Below are 14,179 nucleotides of genomic sequence, written 5' to 3'. Positions count from 1 at the left end.
CAGCCCGATTCGTAACCACTACGCTACCAGAACTAACAACACAGGCAGCCTGCAGTATATCAGATGTATAAAATGACACAGAAACCATCTAAAAAGTTTGAAATATCAGAACCGAAGGCTGTCTCCATTCGTAAATGAATGATTGGGGGGAAGAAGGAAAGAATAAGATACATAAAGAAATCGAAACATCCCTAAACCTACAACGAAAGGAAAAACTACTAGATATTAGTTTTAAAAACTCACAAGTTATAATAATGTTACACAAGTTTACCATTTTAACTGATTTTCAGTGTGTTTATACATGCAACATAAATTACAAATACATAATTTTGTAATTTATTAATAATATTGCAATACCATCTAAAAGAACACAAAAATGCAGTAAATCTTCATGATAAATAAAATTATTGCGTTTAATGTCATCTTCTTGAATGAAACCCCAAGTCCTCCAATTCCTAATGCTGTTCCACACAAACACCATCGTTCTAAATGAGAGGGAATTTCCGTCTGCAGACCCCAGCGTCTAGTATGAACACAAGGCAGTGAAAGCCCTACAGCGTGCCTGGTTGAGTCAGGTAATCATGGAAGTAAGAGAGGATTTAAACGGTTTATTGTCCCACGGAGCACATTGAAGGAAAGCGTAACAAGCAGCAGAATCTGGTTCCCACCATAACATTATTTACACCCATTTATTAGGCTAGAAACACTAGCTTCAAGAGGTACTGGCATGTTTCACTTGTAATAATTTTTCTATAGCAATCAATTGTCTGATATTTGAAGCATATTGAAGAAAATATTGTTTCACGTCTTTGTTCTCAACCACAAGAGTTGTGAGTACTTTGGGCAAATCCTGGGTGCCGGGTGACCTGATGAATGCACTAAAGTCAAGCAGCATGTTTGTATGCCGGAACCACGCTTCCATCCACACACATCTTGCCTGGGTTGTGGCACTCAGGTGTCTCCTACTGGCACTGACACTTAAAGAAGAAAAACTCTTCGTTAGGAAAGTTTCACCCCAATTTTGTTTTGTTCTTTCTTCATTAGCCGCTGTGCTTCCTTTTCCATTTTTTTCCTTTGTTGTTCTGCTGCTCTCTTTTCTCTGTCTGCTATTTTCTGCTGCCTGGGATTGGAAAAGAAACACCTTTATATTTTTACTTGTAGAAAATGCTACACCAATGAAATAATAAATCCTAGCAGACAATGCCTTTTTACTAAGATCAAATCAAAATTCCCTTGATTTGCCTCACTGTTTTCAAAGTTTCAGACTGCAAAAAAAAAAACCAGTATTTCATTTAATTCTTAAAATATAACTTGTGAAATAGAACAGGCACTGTCTCTATTCACAAATAAGCAAAACAAGGAACAAAGGCTAAGTGACCTTCCAAAGTCATAGGATTAAGCACAAGGATAAGAATTCATTTCTCCTGAGCCCTCTTCTTCAGATTATTTTCACTGAAAACTTCCATTGGACCGTACCTTCTTCTTTTTACAATTCAGAACTTTCATTATTGAAGATTAAACCTACTGTCATTAAAATTGTTAAAAACAGTCAACTAAAGGATGTTAGCATTCCTGGTGTAGTGCTGTAGGATCAGCACTGGACTTCGAACCACAAGGTCAGCAGTTTAAAACTACCAGTTGCTCCTCAGAAAAACTAGACAGGGTCGCAATGAGCTGAACTGACTCAGTGGCATTTAACAACAAAGGATGTTAAGAGTCCTGGTGTGATGCTGTAGATAAGCAATGAACTCTGCTAACCACAAGATCAGCAGTTCTAACCCACCAACAGCTATTCAGAAACCCTATACAGCAGGGGTGGGGAATTTTTTTTTTCTGCCAAAGGTCATATGGATATTTTATAACATCATGCACAATACAAAATTATCAACTTAAAAATTAGGCTGCTATATTTGGTCAAATATTTAATTAACTCACTTCTAATGTGATAGCTCACCAGCTGCTCCTTGGCAACCCTATACAAGGTCGCTCTATGTGAGAACTGACTTAATGGCACTGAACAACAACAAGGTGATAGCTGCAACTGTGGCTGCCTTGGCAGGGCCACACCAAAGGATTTCTCAGGTCTTACATGGCCCGGTGGCCTGACATTCCCCTGCTATACGGGGTCGCTATGAGTCGACACCAAGTTCACAGCACTTAACAACAACAACAACAACAACAAAGGATGTGAAGAATACCCACTAAACCCACGCCATTGAGTAGAACTGCTCCCTAGGTTTTCTGAGACTGCCAAGCTTTACAGCAGCAGACAGTTTCATCTCTGGACTTGTGGGTAAGACCTGGTGGTTAGTAGGGTTAGTAGCCAGGCTGTCAGTAGCCCAAGGTGAGACCTATTGTGGCACCAGAGCTTCTCTGTTAAAAATACAATTCTTCAGAACACCCTCCAAAGAGAAAATGAAAACATACTAAGTAGAAGCTAGAAATCTATTGGAGGATTAACATTCCACCAACTCTACTAATGAAGGAGAACAGTAATTACTTATTAATTCTATATTACAAAATATATTACCTCTCCTTAGGCCTACCATAAAACTCCACGGGCACAGAATCACTTAGCCTATCTTTATTGAAGGATTTGTGGAGAGTTGGAGCAAGAGGGGGTGATGAACAGAAGTGAGTGGGAACAAAACTTAGTGCTTGATCTGAAGGGATGGGATGGAGAGAATAGTATTCTAAGTCGAGGAAGGAAAGTGTAAGTCACAGCCAGGCACTGATAGACAACATTTGGTTATAGCCAGAAAAATCCATCATGGATTACCTATACCTGACTACACTGAGTAAAATGTATACACATTCTCAATCACACTTACTGGTGATGGTGGTCGTGGTAGTGGTGTGCCATCAAGTTGGTTACAATGCAACCCTGGAGCAGAAAGTCTCATCTTTCTCCCACAGAGTGACTGGAAGATTCGAACTGCTGACCTTGCAGTTAGCAACCCAACATGTAATCCACTAAGCTACTGGTGGTGGTGGTGGTTATGTGCTGTGGAGTCGGTTCCAACTCATAGCGACTCTACAGGGTTTTCAAGGCTGTAAATCTTTACGGGAGCAGAAAGCCTCATCTTTCTCACGTGGAACCACTGGTAGTTTCAAACTGCTGACCCTGAGGTTAGCTGCCAGACTCGTAACCACTACTAGAGCTCCTTAATCACACTTACTAGGAAACTTCAAAAAGTTCATGGAAAAACTTTATTAAAAGATAATGGAATTTTCCCACAAACATATTTATAAAGTGGGACCCACTCTTATAAAAATGGATTCCTGGTGTGGCGCTGTGGATTAATGCGCCAGACTGCAAAGCCATTTGAATTGCAAAGTTGGCGGTTCAAGCTCACCAGCTGCTCCTCGGAAACCCTATACAGGGTCACTATGGGTCAGAGTCAATTCAACGGCACACAACAACTCTTATAAATAAGAGAGTACACAGAGTTATAGATGAACAAAACTCAAGAAAATACAGAGGTCTATTTTAGGCAACATTTTGACCTTCAATATTACGAAGTTTCTAAAGAATAGATGTTTCTAAGGAATAAAGAAGCTTTGCTTTTCACTAACTCTGTTCACTTTCAAGAAAAACAGAAAGTTTGCATTAAAAAGGCAAAACTTCAGTGACTAAAGGAAGAGATTTCTGTCACAACAATGTAAAGATCACTGCAGACAAAATACATTTTACCTGTTCAGATTCATGGGGACTCCTGGTGTGGCACTGCAGGATAAGCACTGGACTGCTAACCACAAGGTCAGCAGTTCAAACCCACCAGTCATTCCTTGGAAACTCTATAGAGGGTTACTCTGAGTTGCCACGGACTTGACAACTTCACAACAACAACAGATTCATGGACCAAATTCCTTAATGATATTGACCACGGTGGCAGCCATACACAGACTCAGAGTTAGGGGGCATGGAGTAGGGACACACGTAAAAAGTCTGAGTTTTCTTTCAGGGCAGGAAAGATTTAGGAAGCCTCCCATGGTCCTTTGGCTCTACCTGTTTATGCAACTTGTAGCAGAAGCATTTCTACTATTGAGTAATAGCTCCCCCTTCCCCAATCTCTCATGATAATGTTAAACACTAAATTAAGACAAATGTATTTTCTTATTGTTTAGGGGGAAAAAAGGATAAGATGGAAAAGAGAATGCTCTGCATAGTGAATGTTTAGATACTTGTATAGTCATGGTGTAAACTCTACTGTGTTGTCACTGATATTACCAGATCCAAAATGAACATCTCCTTCCTTTATCCAGCCCACCAGCCGCTCCGTGAAAGAAAGATGAAGCTTTCCGAGATTGGAAACCTCGGAAACCGTATCCAGGGTCAGGATGAGTCTGAATCGACTCCACGGCACTTAACCGCAATGACACTAGTAATCACTAGAATCTCCAAAATGTTACAAAATATTCAGACTTTTGTATCTATGATTGATTGAAAAAATAAAAAATCAGATGATTTCTCATTTTTGATGATCTGTGTAACAGCTTTACAAACTTTTTTTTTTTTTTTTTTAACAAATGTTACCCTCTTCTTATAATAGAAAAGGTATGCTAAAATCAGGAAGGAAGAGTCTATGCAACAACAACAACAAATAAAAACAAAAACAAAACAAATTTAATCTAAGAGAAAAGTAATTTCCATTCATCGAACTATGCCTTCTACTGATTATTGAAAGTAATTGTAATTTACTGATCGGTTGGAAAGAAAAAAAAATGAAATCAGTTGTTTTTGTTAAGATTCTCAGATAACCCAATAAAGTACTGTCAAGTCAGTTCTGACTCACAGTGCCCCTACAGAGCACAGAAGACTTGCACTGTAGGGTTTTCAAGGCAGTAAATCTTTACGGAAGCAGACTGCCACATCTTTCTCCTGCAGAGCAGCTGTTGGATTCACACCGCTGAAATTCTGCTCAGTTAATCAAACACTTTAAAACTGCACAACCAGGGCATCCCTATTGTGAAAATAATCTTAAGATGAAAAAAAAAAATGCATCACTCTATTTTATGTGTCATAGACATAAGATACACATAACTGATCAGTGATGACAGCTAAGGTAAATTGCCTATCTACTCTGTTACATACGGCAGCAGTGACAAGAACTAAGTTGGGTGATTACAACAACAAAGAACGGACCAAACTGCCAATGAAAATAAAGTTAAATCCTCTATTTCCTTTCCTGTACAAGGGGCAGTTCCTGATGTATCTAGCTCATGGAGCTCTTGTGTACATTAACTGAGCCATGGGAATGTGGTGGCACTGCAGGATAAACACTAGACTGTAAACCACAAGGTTGCCAGCTTGAGCCCACCAGTTGCTCCACAGGAGGAAGATGAGGTTTTCTGCTCCAGCAAAGATTTATAGTCTCAGAAATCCTATGAAGGGCTGCTATGAGTAGGAACCAACTTTACGGCACTTAACACAAACAACGGAGATATGTGTACCACACAGAATGAAAATACATAGGTGCACGTATGTACGTGTGGAGATTACACTCTTTCATTTAAATGTGTGCTAGGCCATAAGAAGCACAAATAAAGTTTTAATTTCTGACCTAAAAGAACATATCGTGGTGACTCACACATCAGAGTCGGACAAATAGGAGGTAAGTGTGGTTTATAAGGAATAAAGTGTAAAGCATACACTGTATAAGGACTCATTTGCCATTAATAATTTTTTTTTCTTAAATTCCTGGTTTTTGAGAATGAGGTTTTCAGCATATAAAAAAGGGTATATAGTTCTGAAATACAAAAAAAGTGTCCTATATTATCAAGATTCAAATGAAGAAGAAAGAGGAAAAATATGACATTTGGCAGAGTAGTCTTTTTTTGACCTTAAACACAACAGGAAACAAATCTAGTTCTTCTACTCAGTTTGCAATGTAAATATGCGTATCACTGAAATACCTCAAGACTTCTTCTGCTTGCCAGGCCGCATCTTCTTCTTCTTCCCAAGCATTGGTATTTTCTTGCCAGGTATCTAAGTCACCTAATTCAGGCTACAATGAAAAATAAAAGGATAGCAAAGAGCCATCTGTTTCCTTCAAAGAGCAGTCAATAAGGTGTGTTTAAAAACAGAACACAGAATCTGTCCCTCCCCTGTTTAATGCCCTCCTGTGGCTTTTAACTTATTTACTGTGTCCTATACACAACGTCCAAATGATTGTGGCCCTGGTTTTACCTGACACTAGTTTCCTGTGATGAAGGACTTTCAGTGCTAAAAGTAGAATAATATAGTCCGAGGATTGTTGTTAGGTGTTGTTGGTTCTGACTCATAATGACCCCATGTACAACAGTACAAAACACTGCCCAGCCCTGTGCTAGCCTCACAAGCCTTCCTCTATTTATCTTGATTGGCATCCTTCTACATCTTGTTTCCTTTTCCCTCCTACTTGTCTGATATCATCAGGTTCCTACGACCCTCCACTCCTCAGGCCAGACCTAGAAAACGTCACTTTTTTTCTTCCATGAATCATTAAAAATCATTCAAAATGCTCATTTTGGGATGTTCAGTTAAGTGTTGAAGTGGTTAAGTGTTGAAGTGATTATGGGTGTAAAATAATTAGCACAAATCTATAGTAATAAATAATGAGCTCTGGTACTGTAGTGGTTACGAATAGGGCTGTGAACCTTAAGGTCAGCAGTTCAAAACTACCAGTCACTCCGTAGGAGATAGATGAGGCTTTCTGCTTCTGTAAAGATTTACAGCCTCAGAAACCTTGTACAGGGTCGCTATGGGTCAGAACCGACTCAACGGCACTTAAAAACAACAACATAGTAATAAATATGTTTATTTGCATTCTGTTTTCAGATCTTACATATAAAAATGAAGAAATATTTTTTTCACTTTTCTTCCCTGATCATAGATGTAATGTCATCCTCTATTTAAAAAATACTCTTCAAAGTAAATATTTATTTAAAAAAAACTTCTGCAATAGAAAAGCTAGGCCAAAGAAAAGGGTGATTTTTAAAGCTAATGAAACATAGTACAAATGATCCACTTGAAAAGTTGGACCATCTTCTCCTCCTGACCTAGCTGTAGGTGGAATTCGGATTTCTTTGTGTCCTTGTCAATACTAGCAACTGCGTTCTTTTTCATCTTTGCTAATTTGATAAGGTTTTTAAATGGTGTCTTGCTATTTTAATTTCAAATCACTAAGAACTAATAAGCTCAAGTATTTCTTTCCCTGTTATTAGGTCATGTCTATTTTTTTAAATGCAAAATTTTCATTCATACTACTTATTCAGTTTTCCACTGCATGATTTTTAGTATAAAAAAGTAAACTATTAGATGTAAAACTAAAGTTCTCCCATGCAACCTATCATATAATTCACAATAAAACATTAAAAAAAAGTAAACTATTAGAACCATTTAAAAAATAACAACATCTGTTCTTTTAGTAGTAATGTCCTTCTAAATTTAAAGAAATAAAAAAACAAAACTGTAATGTAAATGCAGTTGATAGTTTACTTGCATAAAAACTGAATACATATGCCCATAAAAAACATCTAAGCCAATAACACATTGAAAATTAAGTTTTTAAGAAATGACAGAAAAACTTCAAGGCTTACTGTACCCCTATAATAATCAAATCACTGTGTTACTGGCAAAAGAACAGACAGATTAGTTGACGAGAACCAGAAATATATCCACACAAATAAAGCCAAGTGATCTTTGATACAGGAGTAAATGCAATTCAACAGAGAAAGAATAATTTTCCAAACTATGCTGGAACTGGACATTCACATGCAAGAAATTTAGAATTAATGTTATAAAAGTTAACTCAAAGTGGATGATAGGCCGAAATATAAAAAGACAAATCCATAAAACTTGTATAAGACACCATAGGACAAAGTCTTGGCGACATGAGTCTGGCAATGGGCTTTTAGATAAATAAAAAGTCTGATCCATGAAAGGAATTATTGATAAGTTGGAGTTTGTTAAATTAAAATCTTCTGTTCTGTTAATGACGCTGTTAAAAGAATGAAAAGGCAAGTCTTGGAGAAAATATATACAAAACAATATCTGATAAAGAACTTGCACCCAAAATATACAAAGAACTCTTAAAACTCAGAAAGAACACAAACAACCCAATTACAAAATGGGGATACTTCACCTAAGAAGTTATACATGAGGTAAATAATCATGTGAAATGATGCTCATTTGTAATTAGGGAATTACAAATTAAGACGATAATGAGCTTTCACTATCCTCATTGAGTGAATGGGTAGCATCCCAAACACTACTATGAAGTGCTAGTGAAAATGTGGAGCAACAGGAACTCTCCTTTACTGATGTCAGGAACGCAAAATTACAGAGCTACTTTGGAAGACAGCCTGAAAATTTCTTACAAAGCTAACCACAGACTTACTGTATGATTCAGTAATTATGTTCCTTGATATTTACTCAAATTAGTAGAACGGTTACATCTACACAAAATCCTGTACACAAATGTTTATAACAGTCTTACTAATAATTGCCAAAAACTAGAAGCAACCAATACGTCTTTCAATAGAGAAATAGATAAACTGTGACCGAAAGGTTGGTTTGAGCTTCAAGGAGGCAGTTCAATCTCACCAGTCACTCCTCCTCGGAAACCCTACACCGGGTCGCTATGAGTCGTAACCTACTCTACGGCACTTGAAAACAACAACCCAAAAAATAGAATGGCAACCCCGAATAGGGTTTTCAAGGAGCAACTGGTGAATTTGAACTGGTGACCTTGTGGCTCAAACTGACTTTTCAGTCCCGCACATTAGCCCACGGAGCCACACAATATTAGATTAGTCAGCAATCAAAAGAATTGAACTATGTGTGGCACTGCAGGATAAGCAATGGACTGTTAACCACAAGGTTAGTGGTTCAAATCCAACAGCCACTTATCAGAAACCCTACTAAGGTTGCCATGAGTCGAAATTGACTCGATGGTACTTAATAACAACAACATCAAGCCATAAACACTCTTGGCCGAACTTTAAATACATATTGCTAAGTGAAAGAGACCAGTACAAAAGGCTACATACCATATGAGTGGGCTTCAAATACTTCATGGAAAATGGAATTAAAAGATAGTGGAAGCTTTCCACTAACTTTTTGAATCCCCCCTTGTATTATTTCAATGACACTGACTCTTCACTGGTTAGGTTCCAAAGACAAGGTTGCTATGCAAACCCAGCATTTTGTGAAAGTGGAGAAAGACCACATCAAATCATAAAACGGGAGATGGCTACGTTATTACCTAACTGCCAAATACTGAGACTTCTGGCCCAGCCATCATTGTTTTTGCCTTGCACATCAGCAATCATCACTGCCAAACATATGTAATTAACATGAAAAATCAATTTTTTAACTATTGTTGTCATAGTCACAAAACAAGGAGTAGTTGTATGTCATTTGGGAAAAAAGGCAAAACTACAGAGATAGCCAAAAGATTAGCAATAGCCAGGAGCGAGGTAAAGCACATGGGATTATTACAGCATTGTGAAACTACATAGCAGTTACCAAAATCTGCAATTATATATTCGTGTGTAGGATAATTTATTTAATAGTACATTATTGCCAATAAAATCTATCCTTTGAGGTAGGAACTCTTGTTTTTTCCTCATTATTGGAGGATAAGCACTGGACAGCAAGGTCAGTTTGAACTTCAAAGTCAGTGGTTCAAACTCACCAGCTACTCCTTGAAAGCCCTGTACAGGGCTGCTATGAGTCAAAACAGACTTGACAGCACTTAACAACAACAAAAGCAACAGCACAGGACCTGACATTAGTCGGGTTAAGTGTTGATCAATGAACTGAAAATATAAACATAGGTCCCAAGGAGCGAGGAGCCTTAGATGCACCTATGCTGTTTAGGCAAGCAGGACAGATAGCTCAAAAGATAGATGTGGTGGTTAGAAAATATTCCACATGCTTTCTCTTGGATCCCCTGCTCTGTGGAACGAGGTGTTAGATTGTGAGGAAACTCATGCAGCCCTGTGAAGAGATCCATAGCAAATGACCAGCATGAATTTTCCAGGTGTGTGAATCACCTATGCAATGATTTCATCAGCCCCAGTCAACTTGCAATTGATTACAGAGCTAGTCAATGACTTGCCTGTAAACTCAAAAGAAATCCCAGAAGTAGAACCATCCAGTTAAGTCACCTTTAGAGTTCTAATCCACAGAAACTGTGGATAAAAAAAAGTTTATAATTATCTTATGCTACTAAATTGAAGGTTGTTACATAGTAGATAAGTAAGACAATCAATCACACTACCACCGAGGTTGGGTCTGAACATTGGTATTTTTAAAAAGTTCCAAAGCCAATTCTGATACACTTTCCAGGGTTGATGACCACAGTTACCTACTTTCTTCACTACCTTTATCCGTAACAAGTTACATGTAAGTCAAATTAATTTTAAATCAAATCATATTTTAAATGTAAATAGAAACAATCCATAACTCACTTTAAAATAAGATGCTATTGATGTTAAATCTGTTATTTTAGCGGTAATTTGTTTCAAGTTCAGACTTTTATATAGTATCGTCTCTCTATTTTTTATGGGGTTCAGTGAGACTCATCCTAGTATTGAAATAATCTGTAAATTAGTTTTTAAAATAGCATTGTTAAAATTGTAGCTTATCTTTCTCAAAAAGCTATCTATCCCTGTCTCAAAGCCACAGAAATACCAATAATATGTTCAGTTCATTTAGACCACCCTCCAGCCCCAAATTTTTTCTAGAACCATTAAATACTTACAGATTGATGAATAAAGGGCATATCTTGTGTAGCTGCTAATCTACTGGAGAAACCAGTGCTACCATCTGGGATGCCAACATTGAATGGTTCTCTCTTCTTAACAATGATCTGAAAATTAAATCGGAATTATAGTATTTTATGCATCCTTATAGGAAAGCAGTTAATCAACTGACCAAAGCATTTTTAGGCTAATAATAATTTTAAATGTTTTACCTACTTCTTTAAAAAGGCATAATGTAAAACTAAATACAAAGTTTTGCAAAGAATATACAAATTCTTTAGCACTTGTCATATATAATTACATACTAAGAAAAACTGTATTTTACTTTTCATAAATTGTCTTCTCCTTTCTCTGCTTTCCATAGATATCCAGCACATCACTAGATACTCTGAGTCACTGCATTAAAGAAGATCACGTATCATATAGCCTAGCAAAAGTAGCCAGTCGCTAAGGATGTACGATATCTGTGACTACACTAATTCTTTCAGACTATTAGTAATTAGATATATACTTTTTTTTTTTAACTTTCTTTTTTTAATTGTGGTTTGGGTGAAAGTTTACACTGCAAATTAGCTTCCCATTCTGCAATTTAGAAACATTTTGTTTCCTAAAATGAGTTGCTATTTCCACAATTTAACAGTATTCTTCCAGCTTCCTCCCTGGGTTCCCCATTTCCATTTGGCCTTCTTTTACATCCCTTACTGCCTGCTGAAGGAGCTCTGGTAGTGTAGTGGCTATGAATCGGGCTGCTTATCTCAAAGTCAGCAGTTCACAACTACCAGTATTTCCGTGAGAGAAAGATGAGGCTTTCTGTTCCTGTAAAGATTTACAGCCTCAGAAACTCTATACGGGGTCTCTCTGAATAACAACTGACACAACAGCACATCACCACTACCCATGGCTTCTGAGCTTTGTTAAAGACAAAAACCATATGAAACCCTTTTGGTTTCATATAGTTAACTGATCTGAGGAATACATTCTTCACGACTGTTGAGGTTCACTTTATAGGCCTGTCTGATTTTTGGCTGAAGGTGATCAATCCCCAGGGGTGGTGGTTTCAATTCCACTTTAGAAGGGTGTCTAAGGGCCCTGGTCACTGGGCTTCTGCCACTCTCTATCAGCTCAGTAAGTCTGTTCCTTATCTGCCACTCGATCCCAGGACACACTACGGTCCTGAATACAGCAGTCGGAAGAGGTATCTGGGCACCTGGTAGTTCTTCGGGTCTCAAGCAGTACGGGAAGATGTGAGCTGCATGATCCATTAGTCCTTTGGACTATTGAGTCTTTGACTTTTTTCACTCTTCTTACCTCCAGACATGGAGAGACCAATAGCTGCATCTCAGATGGTCAAATAGAATATATTTGTTTGATATATTTTAGTTTAAAACATTTAAATATAAATTAAATAAGGTACTATTATATTAACTAGGTTCTATTGAGAGTAGCCCATCACTCATCTGTCAGTCTGCAGTAATGTGGTGGCTTGCTTGCTGTTTTTTTTTTGTGATGCTGGGCAGATTTTAGCTGAGCTTTCAGGTAACACAGACTAGGAAGGAGAGGCTAAATCTTTCTGAAAACTTAGCCCCTAAAAACCTTATGAATAGAAGCAGAGCACTGTCAGATATAGTGCCAAAAGATGAGGACCTCAGGTTAGCAGGTACTTGAAATGTGACTGTGTAAGAGCTGCCTCCTCAAAGTAGAGATGACCAGGATGACACAAACAGAGTAAAGCTTCTGGGACCTTCATTTGCTGATGAGGCACAACTCAAAATTAGAAGTGGCAAATACCCATTAACAATTAGAACATGAAATGTAAGAAGTATGTTGTTGTTGTTTAGTGCCGTCGAGTCGGTTCCGACCCATAGCGACCCTGTACAGGGTTTCCGAGGGTGTAAATCTTTACGGGAGTAGAAAGCCTCATCTTTCTCCCGCGGAACGGCTGGTAGTTTCGAACCGCTGACCTTAAGGTTCGCAGCCCGATTCATAACTACTACACTACCAGAGCTCTTGTCAAAGATGAAGTGGAATGCATAAATATTGATATCCTAGGCATTAGTGAGCTAAAATGATCTGAGATTGGACATTTTGAATCTGACAATCATATGGTTTACTATGCCAGGAACAATACATCCAAGACAAATGGTGTTGCATTCATCATCAAAAAGAGTGTTTCAGGATCTATCTTAAAGTACAATGCTTTCTATGATTGGATACTATCCACACACCTACAAGAAAACCAATTAACAAAACTATTATTCAAATTTAGGCATCAACCACTAAAGCCAATGATGATTGAAGAATTCTACCTACATCATCTTCAATCTGAAATTGATCAAACATGCAATAAAGATGCATTGATAATTACTGGTGATTGAAACGCGAAGGTTGGAAACAATAAAGATGTATTGTTCATTACTGGTGATTGAAATGTGAAAGTTGGAAATAATAAAAATGTATTGTTAGTTACTGGTGATTGAAATGCGAAGGTTGGAAACAAGAATGCTGGAAGAATATGGCCTTCATGAAACAAATGATGCTGGAAACAGCATAAGAGAATTTTGCAAAATCAGTTATTTATTCATAGCAAATCTGTTTAAACAACAGACAAGGAAATTATACACATGAACCTAACCAGATGGAGTGCAAAAAAATCTAACTGGCTACATCTGTGGGACGAGACGGTGTAAAAGTTCCACATCATCAGGCAAAACAAGGACAGGGGCAGACTGTGGAACAGAACCACAATTGCTCATAAGCAAGTTTAGTCTGAATCTAAAGAACATTAAAGCATAATCCAAGACAGCCAACATGTTACCTTGAGCATATCCCAACTGAATTTAGAGACCATATCAAGAACAGACTTCATACATTAGACACCAATGACCGAAGACCAAAAGAGCTGTGGGATGGCATCAAGACAATCATACAGGAAGAAAGCAAAAAGTCATTCAAAAGACCACAAAGTAAGAAAAGACAAAAATGGATGTCAGAAGAGGCTCTGAAACTTACTCACCAGTGTAATTATGCTAAAGTGTATGGAAGAAATGAGGAAGTAAAAGAGGTGAACGGAAAATTTGAAAGGGCAGCACAAATGAAAAAGTCAAGTTTTATAATGAAATTTTAAAAGACCTGGAGTTAGAAAATCAGAAGGAAAGAATATACTCAGCATTTCTCAAGCTTAAAGTACTGAAGAAAAAATTCAAGCCTCAACTTGAAGTATTGAAGGATTCTATGGAATATACAGAGACACTGTACCAAAAGGAAATGGTTGATCTTCAACCATTTCATGAGGTAGTCTAAGATTAAGAGCCAATTATACTGAAGGAAGAAGTCCAAGGTACACTGAAGGAATTTGCAAAGAACAAGTCACTGGGAAATGATGGAATAAAAATTGAAATCTTTCAACAAAGTGAGGGTTCAGCACTGG

The 14,179-nt window shown here is 37.6% G+C and overlaps 1 protein-coding gene across 1 annotated transcript in view; it reads right to left on the bottom strand.

Moving 5' to 3' along the window:
- Nucleotides 1-813: 813 nt before the first annotated feature.
- Nucleotides 814-14,179, bottom strand: part of EBAG9 (estrogen receptor binding site associated, antigen, 9) — a 49,294-nt gene continuing 35,928 nt past the window's right edge. The window contains exons 5-7 of the mRNA XM_006830647.1: nucleotides 10,752-10,859; nucleotides 5,917-6,008; nucleotides 814-1,120 (exon numbers count right to left, since the gene is read on the bottom strand). Of these exons, the coding sequence (XP_006830710.1) occupies nucleotides 1,000-1,120; nucleotides 5,917-6,008; nucleotides 10,752-10,859 (321 nt within the window). The 3' untranslated portion in view covers nucleotides 814-999. The remainder of the gene's footprint in view (nucleotides 1,121-5,916; nucleotides 6,009-10,751; nucleotides 10,860-14,179) is intronic.

This window comes from Chrysochloris asiatica, unplaced genomic scaffold (assembly GCF_000296735.1).
Source record: "Chrysochloris asiatica unplaced genomic scaffold, ChrAsi1.0 scaffold00001, whole genome shotgun sequence".
In the NCBI taxonomy this organism is placed as follows: Eukaryota; Metazoa; Chordata; class Mammalia; order Afrosoricida; family Chrysochloridae; genus Chrysochloris; species Chrysochloris asiatica.
The sequence above is the reverse complement of the archived record's forward strand: the minus strand, read 5'-3'. Positions and strand labels throughout refer to the sequence as shown.